Source organism: Bufo gargarizans, chromosome 1, assembly GCF_014858855.1.
Source record: "Bufo gargarizans isolate SCDJY-AF-19 chromosome 1, ASM1485885v1, whole genome shotgun sequence".
NCBI classification, from domain to species: domain Eukaryota; kingdom Metazoa; phylum Chordata; class Amphibia; order Anura; family Bufonidae; genus Bufo; species Bufo gargarizans.
This window is the reverse complement of record NC_058080.1, coordinates 250132003-250153204: the sequence shown is the minus strand read 5'-3', so window position 1 is coordinate 250153204 and position 21202 is coordinate 250132003. Positions and strand designations below refer to the sequence as shown.

The 21202-nt window shown below is 45.1% G+C and overlaps 1 protein-coding gene across 1 annotated transcript in view; it reads right to left on the bottom strand.

Moving 5' to 3' along the window:
- Positions 1 to 1183: 1183 nt before the first annotated feature.
- The window catches only part of LOC122924923 (3-hydroxybutyrate dehydrogenase type 2), a 61055-nt gene continuing 41036 nt past the window's right edge, over positions 1184 to 21202 (bottom strand). Inside the window, exons 8-10 of the mRNA XM_044276467.1 lie at positions 19818 to 19876; positions 19640 to 19732; positions 1184 to 2205 (exon numbers count right to left, since the gene is read on the bottom strand). Coding sequence (XP_044132402.1) covers positions 2152 to 2205; positions 19640 to 19732; positions 19818 to 19876 — 206 coding nt within the window. The 3' untranslated portion in view covers positions 1184 to 2151. The remainder of the gene's footprint in view (positions 2206 to 19639; positions 19733 to 19817; positions 19877 to 21202) is intronic.

The window sequence follows — 21202 nt, the reverse complement described above, 5'->3', positions numbered from 1 at the left end:
TACACATGTGAGGTATAAGGAAAAGATCTGCACCTGTTCTGTGTTTAGATCTGCTCCTGCTTTTGTATCACAATCACGGATGCAAATCACTGACCGAACACTGACTGTGTGAATAAGGACTTATTGTTAGAAAGACAATCCCCATGCTCTTACCTTTCATCCTCCATCTCCTCCACAGTTGTGTAGTTCTCAATGTCAAGGTAGATGGCTGCCCAACCATGTAAAGACATGTGCTCATCACACAGCATGATCTGCTGCCCAGAAATGATGATTTAATGTGCAGTATGACAGATCATTTCACCTGATGTTCATCGGGTGGGCAGCAGCACATTTACAAGGGCAGATCATCAGGAACGACAGTTTGTAGTAACATTTGTAACTGATAATCTGCCAGACGATTGTGCAGTGCAAGACTACCTTACCTGCAGACATGGGCGTAACTACCATAGCGGCAGACCATGCGACTGTTATGGGGCCCAGGGCAAGAGGGGGCCCGGTCTTAGTTGGGATGATCTCCTCTTCTACTGGAGGCAAAAACTTGGTCAGAACTCTACCCTCTAAATCTAAAAAGGAACAACTTTTTGCAAATGAGGCAGTGGGAAAAAAACGGCCCAAGGATCATTAAAAAGGGTTTAGTCGGAAACCCTTCTATCCTGTGTGGGGGGCCTGGTTTGATAATTGCTATGGGGCCCTTACTTCTCTATGTACGCAACTGCCTGCAGATTACCTGCGTTTTTCCTGTGAAGAAAAACTGCGGAGTAATAGAGTACCAGCAAAGTGTAAGAGATTAGACAAATCTCATGTAAACTTTGGGGGAGATTTATGAAAACTGGTGCCAAGGAAAACTGGTTTAGTTGCTCATAGCAACCAATCAAATTGATCCTTTCATTTTCCAAAGGGGCACTGGAAAATGAAAGATGGAATCCGATTGGCTCCCATGGGCAACTAAACCAGTTTTCCTTTGTACCAATTTGCTTGCTGTGTGGATTTTGAAATCTGCAGCATGTCAATAGGTTGTGCGATATCTGGTGTGGATTTCATCCTTTGCAATTCAAGGCAGTCAATCTGCAAAACCACATCAAATCCGCAACAAAATCCCCACGCACTTTCAGTTTGTAAACCTGCACCCGTGTGTAGGTAGCCAAAATCCGCCATAAGCAGAGAGAATGAAAGCAATCAGACATGAAAATCATCATTTTTATTCTTCCAACTAAACGACATGGTCGTGTAAACCGATAGGACTTTGTCATTGGTCTACTTTTGTTTAACTGAAGTGAAATGTAATCACCCATAGGAACTTGTACTATTAATCATTCTGTGAATTACAAAGGCAAAGTCAAAGATTTAGGTCTTTTTATACACACACAAAATAAAATCTCAATTAATTTCCGATATGTATTTCTTTAAAGGGATTTCCAGCCTTGAAGCCGACAACCCCTGGGTCCTAACCTGTGCCCTTAAATATAAAATCCCCACCCACCTGCCAGTAGTGTCACCATTGCTGCATTACTGGCTGCTTACAGTGCCCGCAGGACCAGGAAACTGCTTGGTCCCACAACTGCTAAGGCCAGTAACAGGCCTCAGTGGACACAGTGACTTGATTGCTTTGACACAGCAGCGTTGTACCATTCAAGCCACAGAAGCCTATGCCTGGCTGCAGTGGTCACGAGACCAAGTCACTTCCTTGTCCTGTGGGGGCTGGAAGCAGCCAGGAACGGGGTAGTGGACATGCAAGAGTTTTTTTTTTTTTTTAATGATCGGGGCATAGGTCAAGACGCCAAGGGTTGTCGGCCCCATTTTAGCAGCTTTCATTTTGTATTCTGCTGTTGAAAAATGAAATCTGTGCTGTTTTTTTCTTTTAGACAGTTTCATAAATCTGCTTATTGAGTTCATGTATCAAAACTATCTCAGAGAAAAAGTGACATGAACTGTGATTGGTTGTTATGGACATTGAGATCACTTTTTGTCTTTGGGTTTGATACCAGATCTATTATTTATAAGCCTGTGTACAGATATGAGGAAAGTTTAAGCATTTTCAGGTTAAAAAAAAAATATTGTTCTGTGTGCATTTACATTAGATTTAAACGATGTTCTATTTCTGCTGATTTCTGGTGAAGAGGTTCATCGGTTGCCAAATTCATGTGACACGATTTACATACTCCAGCCGCCATCAATGATGTGCGCATTACCAGTAACGTAAGCGGACTACAAAGACAGGGAAAAAAAGAACATTCATCTTAGATGTAATACTATGCGATCCCAAGAAATATAACAAAATGCAAAACCTAGGAAATATCAGATGACTAATTCACATGTCTAAAAAAATCTTTTGGCATTCAAGTAACGCAATCGAGGACCAATGACCCCTTACTGTCATTCCTGGGAACCTAGAACAGATCCCAATGCTGTCCTTATAGATCTTTTATTTTAGTAACAGCCTATCATAATACAGAGCATACTATATTAGCATACACAAAAATACAATCTCCTTGGGCCAACCAAAGGACATTTTTGGGGCCTTACCCTTATATTGTCAATAAAGTCTAAGGGTACACTTGTTGTGGAATCATATATCTAGTATCAAATGTATACTTGCTTGTATTATATCTAACAGTTTGCTTAACAAAATGGCCCCTGAAGCAGCAGCCAGCTCCCTTAATAATCCCTTACTAATCACTTTATGATATTGAAATTGCTGACATATTGCTGACATAATGCTGACTTTTGCTAAAGTATGGAGTGATAATGTGATACGTTATCATGGGACTTAGTAATGTGACAATTAGATCATCAAATTAGCCGAGTCATAAAGTTCCCCTTTTTCTGCTATAAAAAATCATGTAATCTGAATAAACGGAACATCTAGCATTGACTTCTCTGTGACAGTCTGTGTGTGATCTCTCATGGCGTACGTATGCCAATCATTTCATACCATTCGGAGCAGTGCATCAACCTTACCTGACTATTAGGTCAGATCCAGAATCAGAACCATATCACACTCACACGTTCAGGTTTCCTGATACAGTTTTGGAAGCCAAAAACCAGAAGTTGCCACCTTTGGCCAACCCCCCTACTGGATAGACCTGCAAAGGGAAGCATATTTGCTTGTTCCCGGAGATTGGTCGTGGCTACTTTGCTCCCCGGCCTCGGCTGCCTCACTCACGTGCCCCACTGTCAAAATCCGCTTTGACCAAATGACATGACACAAGGGGAGCAGATCGGCCAGGGGAGCGAAGGCATTGGGACCAACCGCCGGGTAGCAGGTAAATATGCTTTGTTTTGCAGGTCTGCTCAAGAGGTTGACTTGATAACACCCTCCCCCCCCATATGGGTGATAAAACCTGCCAAAATGAAATTGAAATTATTATTAAAATAACGTTATAACATTTTAATTTCATCTAGTGTCTGCAAAATGCATGCCAAAATGAGAAAGAAAATTCAATTTCTCCATTTGAATTTTCTTTTCCAACTCCAGTGTGGGTCATAAGTGTTATAAGGGTTAAAAATAAATGTCAAATTTATTTAGTCTTTTCCATTTTAAATTTCCACTTTGTCAATTAATTCTCCCCTTCCTATAGTGGGTTTTGAAAATCAAATGAAAACACCATGTAGAAGATGAAAATGGTAGATTGAGATTTCAATTTCATCTCTTGCAGGCATTTTCCCTGCCAAAAGTCAAATGAAAGAGAAAGTCCATTTGAATTTTCATTTTAACGTTGTACTAATATTCAGATTAATTTAAATGAGCAGTAGTGGGCGTGGTGCAGCATGCAAAATGCTGTTATTTAATTCCTGACAGACCAGACAGTGACTCTGTATGTCCACTAGAGGGCGCTGTGCTTCTCCACATTTCCAACAGCTAACTCAGGATCAAGTTTATCATTCCAATAGATGGCGCTGTGACAGCACAGTGAAATCTTAGTACTGTGCAGAATGCGTAGGATAAGATTATGAGTCTAATAGATGGTGCCCTCTTTTTGAGGAGTGAATTATACTAGGATTGTGATTATATCATCAACTCTGCTGCCCTTTTAACCCCCTAGATGCCATGGTGCCTAATCACCTGCAGCATCTATGGGGTCAATCCCCTGCAGGGGCAGGGGAGCACATAGCCTTTGCAGTGCCTGAGGCAAAAATTTAAACAGCAACTCCTGTTGCAGTTAATGATATACTCATAATCCTAGTATAATTCACTCCTCAAAAAGAGGGCACCATCTATTACACTCATAATCTTATCCTTTGCATTCTGCACAGTACTAAGATTTCACTGTCAGAGCACCATCTATTGGAATGATGAACTTGATCCTGTGTTAGCTGTTGGAAATGTGGAGAAGCACAGTGCCCTCTAGTGGACATACATACAGAGTCACTGTCTGGTCAGTCAGGAATTAAACAACAACATATTGCATGCTGCACCACGCCCACTACTGCTCATTTACATGAATCTGAATGTTAGTACAGCGTTAAAATGAAAATTCAGATGGACTTTCTTTTTCATTTGACTTTCCGCAGGGAAAATGCCTGCAATAGATGAAATTGAAATGTTAATCTACCATTTTCAGCTTCTACTTGGTGTTTTCATTTGATTTATGATTTTAACATGAAAAACCCACTATAGGAGAATTAATTGACAAAGTGTAAATTTATAATGAAAAAGGCTAATTTATTTTATTTTATTTTTGACACTTATTACCCACACTGGAGTTGGTAAAGAAAATTCAAAAGGAGAAATTGAATTTAGTTTTTAATTTTGGCATGCATTTTGCAGACACTCGATGAAACTGAAAAAACTAAAATTATAATTAAAATAACGTTTTAACATTTTAATTTTGGCAGGTTTTACCTCCCATACCCCCAAAGGTGACCAACCCCTTTAATACTTTCTCTCTTTTTAGGATGCACTCCTTATTTTGGCTTCTAAAAAGGCATCAGGAAACCTGATCATGTGGCCGTACCCTCATAGGTTTTGAATCAAGGAAATAGGCTCTAGTCACAAGGGGGACTTTTGGGGCCCACTTTGGCTTCAGAGACTGGGTCCATCAGAGGATCCTCTGGTGGGCCAGTCTGACCCTGCCTAATAAAAATAACAGAAGTCCCAGATCCAGCACATAATTGAACCTATTGACTATAATAGGATCCATGAGGTTTCCATTTGCGAGTCATTTTACCAGACAAAGTAGTCCTGCATGCATTCGAAGTTATAACAAATTTTCCTTGTAGGAGCCCGTACATTTTAATTACATTTGTATAGCATTTAAACAGTTCTGAGCAAATTGACTTTGGATCTAGGATCTAAAGCTCGATTTGCCCAACACTAATTGAGAGCCTTTCCAGTATGCACATTCATACACAGATATATCAAAGAAAGAGCAGAGATTTACGTGAATAAAATACAAATTATACAGAATTTTTCCCCACAAAATGACATAACTTGTATTCCATTCATTTCAACTTCTGCTCTTCCTATGCCTTAAAATACATTGGTGGTCCAATTCAGCAACTGACCTCCATCTTTGTAGGACTGTGCATACAGGAAAGGCTCTCTTTCATTCAATTAACAGGCTACGGTTGTGGGCATCACTGGGTTTGTGTCTACAAATCTATATATCAATCTGTGCTGCTCCTTCTGCTCTATAACCTGTTGCCTACAGATAGAACTACACGTACAACGTCAACCCTTTAAGGGTCCGACACACCAACCCAGCACAAGGTGACAGCAAGTAACTCCATAAACATACATTTCTTCACATACAATATTCTATTTCAAGGTTGCTGGAAATCTTGACAGACTTTTCTTGTTATGATATTAACCAAAATTATAATGGGCATAAAAATAAAAATAAAAAAATCAGCTCACACAGAAAAATTCTGGTCACTGGAAACATTTCTAAAAATGCTTTACCACATGTTCCAGGTTGTATAGAGCAAACAACTCCAAAGTGGCGATATTTAATCATAAATTCCTTTACAAGAACCCATAATAATTTCCAACAAATCAGAATTTCTACCCACTTCTCTCTTTATAACCACATGTGATCAACATAAAGATATCGTAAGGCCCTACAGAAAAACATAATGGATGTACTGCATCTTCATGAAAGTTAAAGGGAGTGACATCATTGTCACTAATATAACTAACAGCATTGTCCATCAGAAGCTTGGTAAAAAATAAATGTATACGCTGACCTATACTTTTTTTTTTTTTTTACAACAGAACTCTATGATGAACATATGCCACTGTATGGCATCAATCTTAGGCTACTTTCACACTCGCGTTTGGTGCGGATCCGTCATGCATCTAAACAGACGGACCCGTTCAGATAATACAAACGTCTGCATCCGTTCAGAACGGATCCGTTTGTATTATCTGTAACACCATTGAAAATCAAGGGAGGACGGATCCGTTTTCTATTGTGCCAGATTGTGTCATAGAAAACAGATCCGTCCCCATTGACTTACATTGTGTGTCAGAACAGTTCCGTTTGATGGACACCAAAACGCTGCAAGCAGCGTTTTGGTGTCCGCCTCCAAAGGGGAATGTAGACGGAACGGAGACAAACTGATGCATTCTGAGCAGATCCTTTTCCATTCAGAATGCATTAGGGCAAAACTGATCCGTTTTGGACCGCTTGTGAGAGCCCTGAACGGATCTAATAAACAAAAACCAAAACGCAAGTGTGAAAGTAGCCTAAGGCATCCATTAAAGTATACTTTTTTTTGTATACTTTAAACATATGATAAAATAGGATTTTCTCGCTGGTATCATTGGGGGAGACAGGAGACCATGGGACGTTCCAAAGCAGTACCATGAGAAGGGAATAAAAGACTAGAACAAATCTAAGGCCGGTCATAAGACCCCCCACACAGAAATGTGTGGAAAGGATGCACCGGAAACCTGAATAGGGCAGGAAGAGCATGAACCAGGAAGACCAGCCAGAGAGCGTAGAACACACGGCGTCTTAGACTGGGCAAAAAGAGGAAAACCTAGTTAAACAAAGCCCAAGGACTCAAGAGGCTTCAGAAGATGTGGATAGCAGCACATAATATCCACGAGAAGGATAAGCATGTCTGACGACTAAAGATGATGTGCGGAAGGTACTTCCAGATAACAAGGACCACAGGATTGCTGTCTTGCATGGCAATAGGCATCATAGAAAACCGAGGGGTGTCTACTCAACAGAAATGAATCTGGGTATGCACGAGACTTGGCGAACGAGCAACAGGAAAAGCCAGACGCGACCTTACCCAATGTTTAAGCATCAGGATGGGATCCTTCCAGTTCTCCCCTGGGTTGAAGTAATTACTGGGCAACTGGCAGAGAACTAGTCCTGTAGGGATCTCCCAGGTACGTGAGGAGACCCCTGTGGACCAATTTGTAAAATAAAATAGCAAATAGCCACTCCCTTGTAAAGAATCCAGAACGAGAAGAGACTAAAAAGTATGGAATACGATTGATCACTCATCAAGACAGAGATATGGGAAGGCCAAGGGGGATAAAAAGCCACAACGGGAACTAGTCAGAGGAAGGAAATGAAAAACCATAGACAAATGGGGAGTAGTCTAAAAAGGAGAAGACTGTATCCCCGGGGATCAAAAGCATCCCAGCCATGCAGCAGAGAGCAAAGAGGCAGAAGAGTGCAGCCAAAACAACCTCCGCCACTGGACAAAAGGAAGACTGCAAGTGAACCAGGACCATATCATGACTGGCATTAGACAGCCTGAGGAAACTGAGCAACCACACTCTTAAAAGAGAGTAGGCTACAATACATGAGAGAGAGCACATACACTCGCCGAAATACACTCATGGAAGCCGATCCAAAAGGTAAAGATCGCAGCATACATCTCTGCTTAAAAAGAAAACGCCCCTAAGGTCAAGTATTGTGGAAGACAGATGCCCCCAGAGCTGTTCAGCAAGACTGGCGTCAGCACCCGGCATACCAGGGCAAGTGGCGGGGCCCACAGCTCCTGAGGGGGCCCACAGCACAGCTGCCAGAGGCCAGAAGCAATGGGCGCTTCCATCAATACAGATGGAAGCTCTCATTGCTGGAGCGCAGGGAGCTGGGTCCTGTCACTCACCGTTCAGCTCCCCGTGCTCCTCCCCTCCTTCTGGCCAGCCACACACTGAACGGTAAAAGCAGGAAGACTTCTCCCTGCTCCACCATTCAGCCTGCAGGCACAGATCATGCTGACGACTTGTGTGGGCGGAGCTTGCAGCCCAGTAATCTGCATAAGATCCGCCCACACTGTGCTGCGATCTGTGCCTGCAGGAAAGAGGACTGCGAGTAAAAAAGTGAGTAGTTACTGTGTTTGGTTTTATACACAGGGGGCAAAGAGGGCTTTATTACTATGGAGGGGGCACAGAGGACTTTGTTACTATGGAGGGGGCCCAGAGGGCATTTCTACTATGGAGGGGGCACAGAGACAGAGGCTTTACTACAATAAAGGGGGCGCAGTGGGCATTATTACTGTGAAGGGAGCACAATGGGGATTTCTACTATGAAGGGGGCACAATGGGGATTATTACTGTGAAAGGGGCACAGAGAGGGCATAACTACTGTGAGGGCACAATGTGGGCATAACTACTGTGAGCGTCCACACATCTGTACAAAACTACTATGAAGGTTGTACTATAAGGGCAATACTACTGTGAGGGGGTACAAGTTTTTTTAAAAGTATTGGGGGAGGGGTACCAGAGAAAGAACCCGCCCAGGTTCCAAACACCGTAGGCACGCCACTGAAGCAGGGAACTATTTGCTCCCCACTCCACCATTGAGCTGCCAGCGCTCCATAGCAGCAGCACGATGTCCTCACACATGGTCCTGCTGATCTGTGTAGGAGGAGCAGCGGGACAGGGTGGGAATCAGCCTCTGCTCCTCCTACACAGCAGCGAGATGTGTCACAGTATTCTGCTCCTGCTGATGGGGAGCCCAGATCATAGGAGGAGCCAGGTGATTGAGGCGAGGAGTATTTATTGTTTGTTTTTTCAAACCTCTTCCTGTGAAGGGGGCACATCTGGGCATAACCACTGTGAAGGGGGTACATATCTTGGCATATCTACTGTGAAGCGGGCACACATCTTGGCATATTAACTGTGAGGGGGCACATATCTTGGCATATCAACTGTGAGGGGGCACAAATTTGGGGATATCAACTGTGAAGGGGGCACATATCTTGGCATATCTACTGTGAAGGGGGCACATATCTTGGGATATCAACTGTGAAGGGGGGACATATCTTGGGATATCAACTGTGAAGGGGGCACATATCTTGGGATATCAACTGTGAAGGGGGCACATATCTTGGGATATCAACTGTGAAGGGGGCACATATCTTGGGATATCAACTGTGAAGGGGGCACATATCTTGGGATATCAACTGTGAAGGGGGCACATATCTTGGGATATCAACTGTGAAGGGGGCACATATCTTGGGATATCTACTGTGAAGGGGGCACATATCTTGGGATATCTACTGTGAAGGGGGAACATATCTTGGGATATCTACTGTGAAGGGGGAACATATCTTGGGATATCTACTGTGAAGGGGGAACATATCTTGGGATATCTACTGTCAGAGGGCACATATCTTGGCATATCTACTGTGAGGGGGCACATATCTGTGAGTAGACCTGAGGGACTGAAACACTGGATAGAAAATAAAAGTAGGCACATAAGGACTGATTCACATATATCTGCTCTGTAGAATGCTCTGTGTAAGGTATTTAATCTATAATACATGCAGTTTCATTGATGTAAGCGCCGTGCAAAATGCCACCAGGGGGACCACTGGGACTTTATCGCCCAAGGGCCCACATGAACCTGGAGCCGGTGCTGCGCTAGCGTAAATACTCCTCCTGAGAAGGAGGCTATAACGTAGTAGCCACAAAAGCCAAAGTCCGTGTAGACACGCCACCTGGGAAGGAGGCCCTACAGTAGTAACTACGATCTCTAGTGCTAGCGTAACTACTCCACCTGCAGGAGAGGACATACAGTAGTAGCCATGGAATTGAGTGCTAGCCTAAATACGCCACCTGAAAAGGAGGACAGCTAGAAGGGGAAACAGTATTCAGAGGCAGTGTAATATTCAATTAGCTTGGTAGTAACCACCAAATTCTCTTCTAGGGCAGATACATCACCTAAGAAGGTGTTGAGTATCATGACCAATCATGTAGTGTGGAGTCCCACTGGGACTTAAAGCAGTGTTGTGGGGATACACCCTGGGAGCGAAGGGGGTAATGCGGTAGGAGCTGCCGTATCCAGTATTCCGCTTGTAGGGGAGGACATGGTAATGGTAGGTACTGTCTCTTGGCATACACCCCCGTGGAAGTGGGAGAATATGATAGGAAATATAGCATCTGGTGCTGTGGCGTAGTAGACATAGTATCCAATGGTGGTGCAATTACTTCACCCGTTCATGTGAATACTAAACTTGTGGGAGTAGGTAACGCAGGATATACTATCCACTGATAGAGCAATTACTCCACCTACGGAAGGGAGGTAATGCGACCGGCTGTGCCGTCTCTAGTGGTCGTGCAATTACACTACCTATAAAAGGGAAGTAATGCGACAGGCAGTACAGTATGCAGTGGTCGTTCAATTACGCCGCCTATGGAGGGGGGTAATGCGACAGGCAGTACAGTAGGCAGTGCTCGTGCAATTACGCCGCCTATGGAGGGGGGTAATGCGATAGGCTGTACATTATGCAGTGGTAGTGCATTTATGCCACCTAAGAGAGGGGGGGGCAATGCTACAGAGTGTGAGACATCCAGTGGCAATTACTTCACCCGAGGAGTAAGTAACACGACAGGATGTACGGTATACGTGGGGAGTGCAATAAGTCCGTCTATGGATGGAAGGTCATATAATGGGATATACGGTATACATTGGTAGTGCCATTAATCCATCTAGGGGAGAAGGGGAATATGGATGCAACCAGTGGTAGTGCAACTACTCCACTTAAGGAAGGGGTAACACGACAGGATGTACAGCACCAGTGCGTGTCCGTGGAAGGGGGGTTGCACGAAAAACATCCAGTGGACTTATTGCAGGGAACCGCATGAGGGGGAGCGCACATGCACCACATTAGAGGGGGCTAATTCTGCAACAGACACCACACTCAGCACTTGATGTGCCAGGGTAACTTATTATTTATTTTAATATAAACATATAGTCATGTATTCGAAAACTAGGGACCCACGTAGGCGCGGGCCGCCCGAAAGGACTTCCAGCCGGAACAGAAGGCTGGGAAGAACGGCCGTGGGATTCCCAACCCCAGACTGAGGAGACCTGTGACGGGGTAGTCGACACCTGGTAGCTGGATTCAGCGGTCACCCCAGGAGGGGATGTGACTGCTGGGAAATGGTATCGGTAGGCCCCAGAGGAAGGGGGTGGAGAAAGGGGGAGGAGGCACAAGGAGAGAACCCGGGCCGGGAGGGAATGCAGTAGAAAAATAGCACTTGGCCGAGAAATGGAGGGATGGAGAGGAGAGGTGTGAGATTGGGGGAGGAGGTGAATGGAGGGGGTTATACTCACCCTGTGTTCACAATACTCACCAATTCCCCCCCCCCCCCCTCGGGGTACCAGCAGGGTCACCTCTTCAGCCACTAGCACTGAGGTGGTAGTAGTGAGGCTGGAGTGGAGGGGAGACTGCAGAAATGCAGGTGACCCCCATGGCTGGTGGGGTGCAGGGGAGCCGAGATGCCCTGGTCCACTTTTGCCTCCTTGTGGGAGGTCGGGCGGTGAGGGGAACCGACACCGGCCTTCCTCCCTGGGAAAACAAAGAGGCTGGGTGTCTCTGTTTCCCGTACCTAAAGTGGAAAAAGGAAAAATAATAAAAGACAGGGAGGTCTGCCTCCTATCGACACCAAGGAGGAGATAACACTTTTTTTTTGCCTAGTGTCGCCTCCTAGTGGCAGCAGCAGCTATACCCCATGGTCTACTATGTCCCCCAATGATATGAGCGAGAAAAACTTTTATTCTGCTGAAAAATGGCTCCCAAGTGCCTCTCCCCTGATGTCAGCATCTCAAAATCTTGTGCAAGCACCCTATGCTGTGCTTCCAGCGCCTGCGCAATACATTTCCTTTTGTGGGTTACTGCCTCAGAGATATGTTCTGCGTAGGCGCTGTGACTGACGCTTGTGAAGATCAGAGGCCGAGTGGCTTATTCCCATGTAATACAGGAGATTCTGAGATGCTTCACTGTGACGTTAAGGGTCCATTCACACGTCCGTTGTTTCTTTCCTGATCTGTTCCGTTTTTTGCTGAACAGATCTGGACCCATTCATTTTCAATGGGTCCTGAAAAAAAATCTGACATTGTGCTGTCCATTTTTTTTCAGGACCCATTGAAAATGAATGGGTCCAGATCTGGTCCAGATCTGTTCAGCAAAAAAACGGAACAGATCAGGAAACAACGGACGTGTGAATGGACCCTAAGGGAGAGAGGAGGAAGCCTTGTGCTGTTAAGGGATTGCTGCTGGATTCCAGGGCGGTTGTAACTCCTGGAAACGAGAAGTGTCTAATGTGAAAAATGAATCCAGCCAGCAAAGGAAGCAATATGGACAATCACAATACATTATTAAGTGCCTGGTATTAACTTTCTCTACGCTAAAGCGAGACAACCCTTTTAAAGCCTTTGGACACCTTTGAATCATTTTTTAATTGTTGCATTGCATTTATTATTTTATAACTGTTATTAAATGTTTTGTATCTGTAACTTACGCATCTAAAAATTTACTTTTGCACATTTTTTATCCCATTACTAGACCCCAAAGAGCAAATCCACCATTTTAATTTTATGCCATGCACTATGCAGTGTAAATAATATGATTCTTTTAATCTATGGATCACGGTTATTGCAGAGATGTCCGATATGTAATTTTATTGCTTACTGTTTTAATCTAGGGGAATTGAAGCCTTGATCATTTGATCACACGCATCATCCTTTGTAGTATTTCAATGCATTCTTTCCTGTCAGTATCACTTCTGGCATGGTCTAATAGGCAGGCAGTTTATATTGATGACCTATCCTCAGCGGGGGTCCAACACCCGGTATCCCCGCTGATCTGCTGTTTGAAGAGGAGGTGGCGCTCCATGTCACAGCTATTCCTCTTCATCACACTGCCCGTAATTTTGGAAATGCAGTGTAATCACAAGTACTTGCTCCATTCATTTTAATGGAGCGAGTACTTGTAATTAATTTATGCCACGACTGCAAGGGAGGCAGTGTAATGAACAGTAAGCAGCGCTTGAATGGAGTACTGCCTCCTCTTCAAACAGCTCATCAGCAGGGGTGTCAGACCCCCACCAATCAGATATTGATGACCTATCCTGAGGATAGATCATCAATATATACTGCCTGCACAACTCCTTTAAGGGACCTTTGATATGCACTCAGATGCCATGGTAACCCATCTGCACCCCACAATCATCCTTTCCCTCTGTCAAGCTCCTTAGATGCTGTGGCTAATAAAGACCATGGCATCTAAGGGGTTTACAGGTCAGGATCCAAGGTTTCCCTGATCCTAGCCTTTACAGCAGGAGCCTGGCTATCAATTACCATGGCGCTCCTGCTGTTGAACATCATGATAATATCACGACCGGCGTGACTATCACATACGTGACACAGAGGGAGGGAAAGAGGAAGGCCCTGCCCAAGTGAGAGGGAAGGTGGTGACCCCTGACTCACCTTGCGGCTGGCACCTGGCTGCCCTGACGTCCCCAGACGGGTTCCTCACCCGTACGCCGATCACGTGCCTAAAACCCTGGCTTTCCCTAAGATGAGCCCTAGATAGTGAACAGGGCGGTGGGAACACTAGTCCGCACCACTAGCTCTAAAGGAAAAGACCAAGGGGAGGACAGACAATACAGACTAAACATATAATCCCAGGTGGGCGACAACAGGAGACAACAAAAAGCCCAACAGGGATCCGGAGGGAAGCACTCTGGAACAACAACCAGGATTCACAGCTCCAGTGGGTCAGTATAGATGTCCAGGCAGGAAGCTCTATAACTGGCAACTAGAGAAGTGTGAGAGGAGAATATAAGGAGGTTGGGAGTGACAGACAAGAAACAGCTGAGGAGGAGAAGCTACGGATCCCTGAGTGAGACAAAAAGGATTGCAAGGCAAACACAGAAAACAATCACTAAGAAACAACGTGATCTTTAGACATAGAGCGCGCAGCCACCCGCTGCGACTTCCTGACCCCGGGTATAACGGAGTCAGACGTGGCTCTTGACACCCTCGTGACAGTACCCCCCCTTTCACGAGGGGCCTCCGGACACTCAGGACCAGGTCTCTCAGGATGAGAGGCATGGAAAGCCTGAATTAACCTGTTGGCGTTTACCTCTGACGCTGGAACCCACATTCTTTCCTCGGGACCGTAACCCCTCCAATGCACCAGATACTGAAGAGAGCGGCGGACCCGACGAGAATCAACAATTCTGGATATTTGAAACTCCAGATTACCATCCACAATAACAGGAGGAGGTGGCAGCGGTGATGGTTCTAGAGGTGGAACATACTTCTTGAGTAACGACTTATGGAAGACGTTATGGATCTTAAAAGTCTGAGGTAGCTCCAGGCGAAAAGCCACAGGGTTAATGACGGCTACTATTTTATAAGGACCAATGAACCTAGGACCCAGTTTCCAAGAGGGAACCTTCAACTTAATATTCCTAGTAGACAACCACACATAGTCATTCACTCCTAGGTCCGGACCTGGCGACCGTTTCTTATCGGCCATGCATTTATATTTACCACTCATATTTTTCAAGTTAGCTTGCACCTTCTGCCATACCGATGAAAGAGATGAAGAAAACCGTTCCTCTTCGGGAACTCCAGAAGACCCCCCCTCTTTGAAAGTACAAAATTGGGGATGAAAACCGTATGCACCAAGAAATGGTGACTTGCCAGTGGATTCCTGACAGCGATTATTTATGGCAAACTCGGCTAACGGTAAATATGATGACCACACCTCTTGGTTTTCAGACACAAAACACCTTAAATATGTTTCTAGGTTTTGGTTGGTACGCTCAGTCTGTCCATTCGACTGAGGATGGAAAGCTGAGGAAAAGGACAAGTGTATCCCCAAACGGGAACAAAAAGCTTTCCAAAACTTAGAAATAAACTGGGTTCCCCGATCCGAAACCACATCGGAAGGGACCCCGTGAAGCTTCACGATTTCACTGATAAACACCTGAGCAAGAGTCTTAGCATTAGGAAGTGCGGGTAGCGCAATAAAGTGTACCATTTTGCTAAACCTGTCTACTACTACCAAGATAACTGTTTTACCCGCAGACAAAGGTAAGTCAGTGATGAAATCCATTGATAGATGTGTCCATGGCCTATTGGGGATGAAAAGTGGCAATAAAGACCCTGCTGGACGTGTATGAGAGACTTTCGCGCGTGCACAAGTAGAACAAGTAGACACGAAATCCATTACATCCTGACGCAACCTTGGCCACCAAAAACGACGAGACAATAGCTCCAAGGTTGCTTTACTACCCGGGTGCCCAGCAAGTGCCGAATTATGATGTTCCTTTAATAGTTCAAGACGCAGGTTTAACGGTACAAACAATTTCTCTGAGGGGCAAGAGGCCGGGGCGTCCCCCTGGGCCTCTAACACCTTTCCCTCTAGAACAGAGTGTACAGCAGAGACAACCACTCCTCTTTGTAAAATAGGTACCGGATCACTAACATTACCCCCTCCAGGGAAATTACGAGATAATGCGTCTGCCTTGGTATTTTTTGCCCCAGGACGATAGGTGATTACAAAGTTAAATCTGGTAAAGAATAGCGACCACCTAGCTTGTCTAGGGGTGAGACGCTTAGCCGATTCTAGGTACAGAAGGTTTTTGTGATCCGTAATCACCGTGACGGGGTGGATTGATCCCTCTAAGAAGTGACGCCACTCTTCAAACGCCAGTTTAATCGCCAACAGTTCCCTATTTCCAATATCATAGTTCTTTTCTGCTGTAGATAACTTTTTGGAAAAGAAAGCGCAAGGACGCCATTTGCCAGGAGACGGACCCTGAGACAATACAGCCCCCACTCCCACCTCTGACGCATCTACTTCAACAATAAAAGGCTGGGAGACATCAGGTTGAATTAGAACAGGTGCCGAGGTAAATCTCTCTTTAGAGAGGAAAATGCAATTTTAGCGGCGTCAGACCATTTAGAAAAATCAGTCCCCTTCCTAGTCATGTCAGTAAGGGGTTTAACGATCACTGAATAATTTTTAATGAACTTTCTATAGAAATTTGCGAAACCCAAAAACCGTTGTAGAGCTTTAAGGTTCTCAGGAAGATCCCAATCTAAAATTGCCTGGACCTTCCTAGGATCCATACGGAAACCTGAAGCGGATAATAGATATCCCAGGAACTGTATTTCCTGAACGGCGAAGACACATTTTTCAATCTTAGCATATAATTCATTTGTCCGTAGGACCTGCAGTACTTGCCTGACATGTACTTCATGTGTTTTCAGATCAGCCGAATAAATTAAGATATCATCTAGGTATATGACTACAAACCTGCCGATGAGATGACTAAAAATATCATTAACGAAATGTTGGAAGACAGCAGGGGCATTGGTCAGACCGAAAGGCATGACTAAATTTTCATAATGCCCCTCGGGGGTGTTAAAAGCTGTCTTCCACTCATCCCCTTCCTTGATACGAATCAGATTGTAGGCCCCCCTAAGATCAAGTTTGGAGAACCACCTAGCACCCGCAATCTGATTAAAAAGGTCAGGAATGAGAGGAAGAGGGTATGGGTCTCGGATGGTTATCCGGTTTAGCTCACGGAAATCTAGGCAAGGACGCAGGCCCCCATCTTTCTTTTTAACAAAGAAAAACCCTGCAGCCACGGGTGAAGAAGAGGGTCTGATGTGTCCCTTAGCCAGACTCTCGGAGATATAATCTTTCATGGCTTGTCTCTCGGGACCCGAAAGATTATACAACCTGGACTTGGGTAATTTTGCACCGGGAATCAGGTTAACCGGGCAATCATAAGGACGATGAGGTGGTAGCTTCTGACAACCCTTTTCAGAAAAAACATCCTCAAAATCCGAAATAAATGTAGGTAGGGAAGCTATGGAGGCGATTAAGCAATTGTTATTTAAGCAATTCTCTCTGCAATGCTCACTCCACTCCAATATCTCCCTGGCCTGCCAATCCACCACTGGATTGTGCGCTACCAACCAGGGAAGACCCAATACCACAGGAGAGGGAAGGCCCTCCAGAACGTAACATGAAAGATACTCATTATGGTGGTCCCCTACCCGAAGGTGTAAGTTATGGACAATGTGAGTGAGGTTTCTCTGAGACAGAGGAGCAGAATCAATAGCGAATATGGGAATAGGTCTCTGCAGCGTACAGAGAGACAAACCCATAGTGCGGGCAAAATGGGCATCTATCAAATTTACCCCTGCTCCACTGTCTAGAAAAAAAGAAATAGACTCCGTCTTAACACCAAAAACAATAACCGCTGGCAACACAAATTGAGATGTTCGTATGGAGGAAACGTATACCCCCCGGCTGACATCCTCCGCACAGCCTGGGGTTAGTAGTTTTCCGACGGTCTTTTGTTTTTGAGAAAGGAGGGACAGACATTAATGAAATGACCCCTCCCCCCACAGAAAAAACAAGCCCCCCACCTACGGCGAACCTCAGGAGGACGGACCTGACGAGAAGTTCCTCCTAGCTGCATAGGCTCATCTAAGTCAGTACAGACTAACTGCTGCTTGGGAGAGGTTACCGATTGCTCAGGAATTTTCGATCTCTCCCTAAGACGTCTATCTATTCTGATAGAGAGGGACATAACAGCATCAAGGGAAAGGGGGGTCTCATACAGCGCCAGCGCATCCTTAACCCTTTCAGATAACCCAGAGCAGAACTGACTCCTGAGAGCCGGGTCGTTCCACTGAGTATCCGTAGCCCACCTACGGAACTCTGAGCAATATTCCTCTGCTGGCCGATCTCCCTGTAGGAGTCTCCGTAACTTCGACTCAGCCAGGGCGACTCGGTCAGGGTCATCATATATGAGACCCAAAGCCCCAAAAAATCCCTCCACTGACCGGAGAGCCTGGGAACCAGGGGGTAACGAGAACGCCCAGGATTGTGGGTCCCCTTGAAGCAGGGAAATAACAATCCCCACCCGCTGTTCTTCATTACCTGAGGAGTAAGGGCGCAGCTTAAAATATAATTTGCAGGCCTCACGGAACGTCACAAATTTGTCCCTTCCCCCAGAAAATCTGTCAGGAAGAACAACCTTGGGTTCTGTAACAACCTGGTTACCCATAGCAACCGCTGGGCTTGCGGTCTGCTGCATTTGCTGCTGTTGTTGGAGGACAGACGCCTTCAATCCTGCCACCTCCAAAGACAGGCCTTGAAGCTGTTTTGCCAAAGCAGCAATAGGATCCATATTGGATTCTAAGTAGAGAGGAAAAAAAAAAATTTCTCTCAAAAAATAAGGGCCAGTTATAATATCACGACCGGCGTGACTATCACATACGTGACACAGAGGGAGGGAAAGAGGAAGGCCCTGCCCAAGTGAGAGGGAAGGTGGTGACCCCTGACTCACCTTGCGGCTGGCACCTGGCTGCCCTGACGTCCCTAGACGGGTTCCTCACCCGTGCGCCGATCACGTGCCTAAAACCCTGGCTTTCCCTAAGATGAGCCCTAGATAGTGAACAGGGCGGTGGGAACACTAGTCCGCACCACTAGCTCTAAAGGAAAACACCAAGGGGAGGACAGACAATACAGACTAAACATATAATCCCAGGTGGGCGACAACAGGAGACAACAAAAAGCCCAACAGGGATCCGGAGGGAAGCACTCTGGAACAACAACCAGGATTCACAGCTCCAGTGGGTCAGTATAGATGTCCAGGCAGGAAGCTCTATAACTGGCAACTAGAGAAGTGTGAGAGGAGAATATAAGGAGGTTGGGAGTGGCAGACAAGAAACAGCTGAGGAGGAGAAGCTACGGATCCCTGAGTGAGACAAAAAGGATTGCAAGGCAAACACAGAAAACAATCACTAAGAAACAACGTGATCTTTAGACACAGAGCGCGCAGCCACCCGCTGCGACTTCCTGACCCCGGGTATAACGGAGTCAGACGTGGCTCTTGACACCCTCGTGACAGATGTAACTGTAAGTCATGATGCCTTAGTGTATGGCAATCCATGACGCACATTTAAGTCATAGTGCGTTAAGAGGTTAAACACAATGACAGCTGTATACATCTGTATGCAGTTACCACCTCCTCCTTCTTGTGGCTATAGTTCAGTGTCAGGATCCCATGCATCACAAGCCTCCAAGAAGTTGTGTGCCGTGCCTCCATCATAAGTACGGCACAGACAAGGGCATTCTTTATGACCCCCTAGAAACAACAAGACCTACAGAATGCAGATACAACTGAGAGAACTGGCACCAGGATGCCCGCTGCCACTGGCCTCCAAATTTAAAGGGTTTCAATGTTTTTTGACTTTCATAATGAGAGGAGTATAAGCTGAACGGTCTGATTCCATAGTCCAATCTTCAGGCATCTCTTGTTAGACAATATGGACCAATAGCTCCAAAAAAATGGGAAGTCTATTTTCACAACTGTCTAGGTCTAGAAACATGACTAAGGACTTACTTCATCAGAAGCGAGGTATACGCACAGATGGGCAACTTCTTCTGCTGTGGCCATTCTTCCAGTCTTTTGTCTCGCAAGAAAATCCTTTAAAGCCTGGTCGAATGACGGGAACACGATGAGATATCATCGACACATGTAGCACTGCAGCTAGAAATAACAGACTATTTCATGTCCTTACCTGTTCAGGGTTTGGTCTGGCTTGGATCCTCTCTCTCAAAGAAGGTGTATCCACGGTTCCTAAATATATATACCTATATATTAACGCCAATGTTTAAAGCATTATAATTCTCAGATTATGATGTCATTATTTTAGGCTTCACGTAAATACACAGAAAGTAGCAACACTGTTAAAGTCTTAATCCAGCTTTGGTAACAATTGTATAAAGCATCAGAGGACACAGTCCATATTTGCCCTGTGAATGAGTAGTGACTGAGCTTTTTATTTCAATCTGGCCACATGAACAGGAAGCATCCAGGATGCCCACATAGCACCCACTTCTCGGCCTGTTATAGACCAGCGATATGTGTATAAAACATTAATGTTGAATGCAATTTTCTAATATACTTTGTGCTTCAATTCCTCATATTTTCCAAGACCTCTGCTTGCTGACAGTGAGACAAATAAGGCAGCAGCCCAAATGTCTCCCCTGAACTGAACACTGGGCTGCATAAACTGATAAACCCTAACCCGTGTAATGTCTCATAATAAATACAATGCCCAATAGTGTATATCTTCTGAAGGATAAAGAAAGCCGGCAGAAAATTTCTAGAAAGTGGAAACTCTGCCTTAGATTAGATTTACAGACAGCACCTCTGTGTACAGACAACACAGGATCCTCCATTCACAATGGGTGATTTCACAGCTTATCTGCTCCCTCCTGACCTCTGCACAGGTCACAGAGCATGCCTAGAAAACTCTCTCATAGAAATCAAAGAGGTCGTCTTCTGACCATTGTGTCTATGGGGCTGCCATAAAGCAACCTCTCTAACAGCTCTCCCATGTGCCGGGTCCTCACAGGTAAAAATACTTACCCCGCTCCCGGGGCCGCTCTTGGTCCCCGCACTGCCGCCGCTGCTTCTTCCTGTACACGGATGACATCCGGTGACGGGGGAAGGAGCAGCCAATGACTGCCGGGGCGAGCCTCCCTAGCGTCACCAGAGACGTTGGATAACCCCTTTAATGATTTCTAAATGCTGTTAAGAACAACTCAGGCAAGATGGACGCTCCCATAATCATGTTCAGTAAATAGAATTTAAAAAAATCTCCAAATCAGAAAATAAAAACAAAATTACAAAAATAGGAGATGTGTAAGTATCTGGTTTTAACTGGCAGATTTTGGTGACACATTTCCTTTATATAGCAGATGCTGTAGTCCCGTTTACCATGACACAATTGTAACTCACGAGGCCTTAAATGGGGGCACTGGAGGCTTTAAAGATCACCTAAAGCTCAGAGGAAGCCTTCGGGGTTTTCATGTCCATCAGTTGGGCCAACTAGCAGATATTAAAGCAGTAATTGATTGTTCCATACCTTATATCTGATACAAATTTCTCAATTTCTAG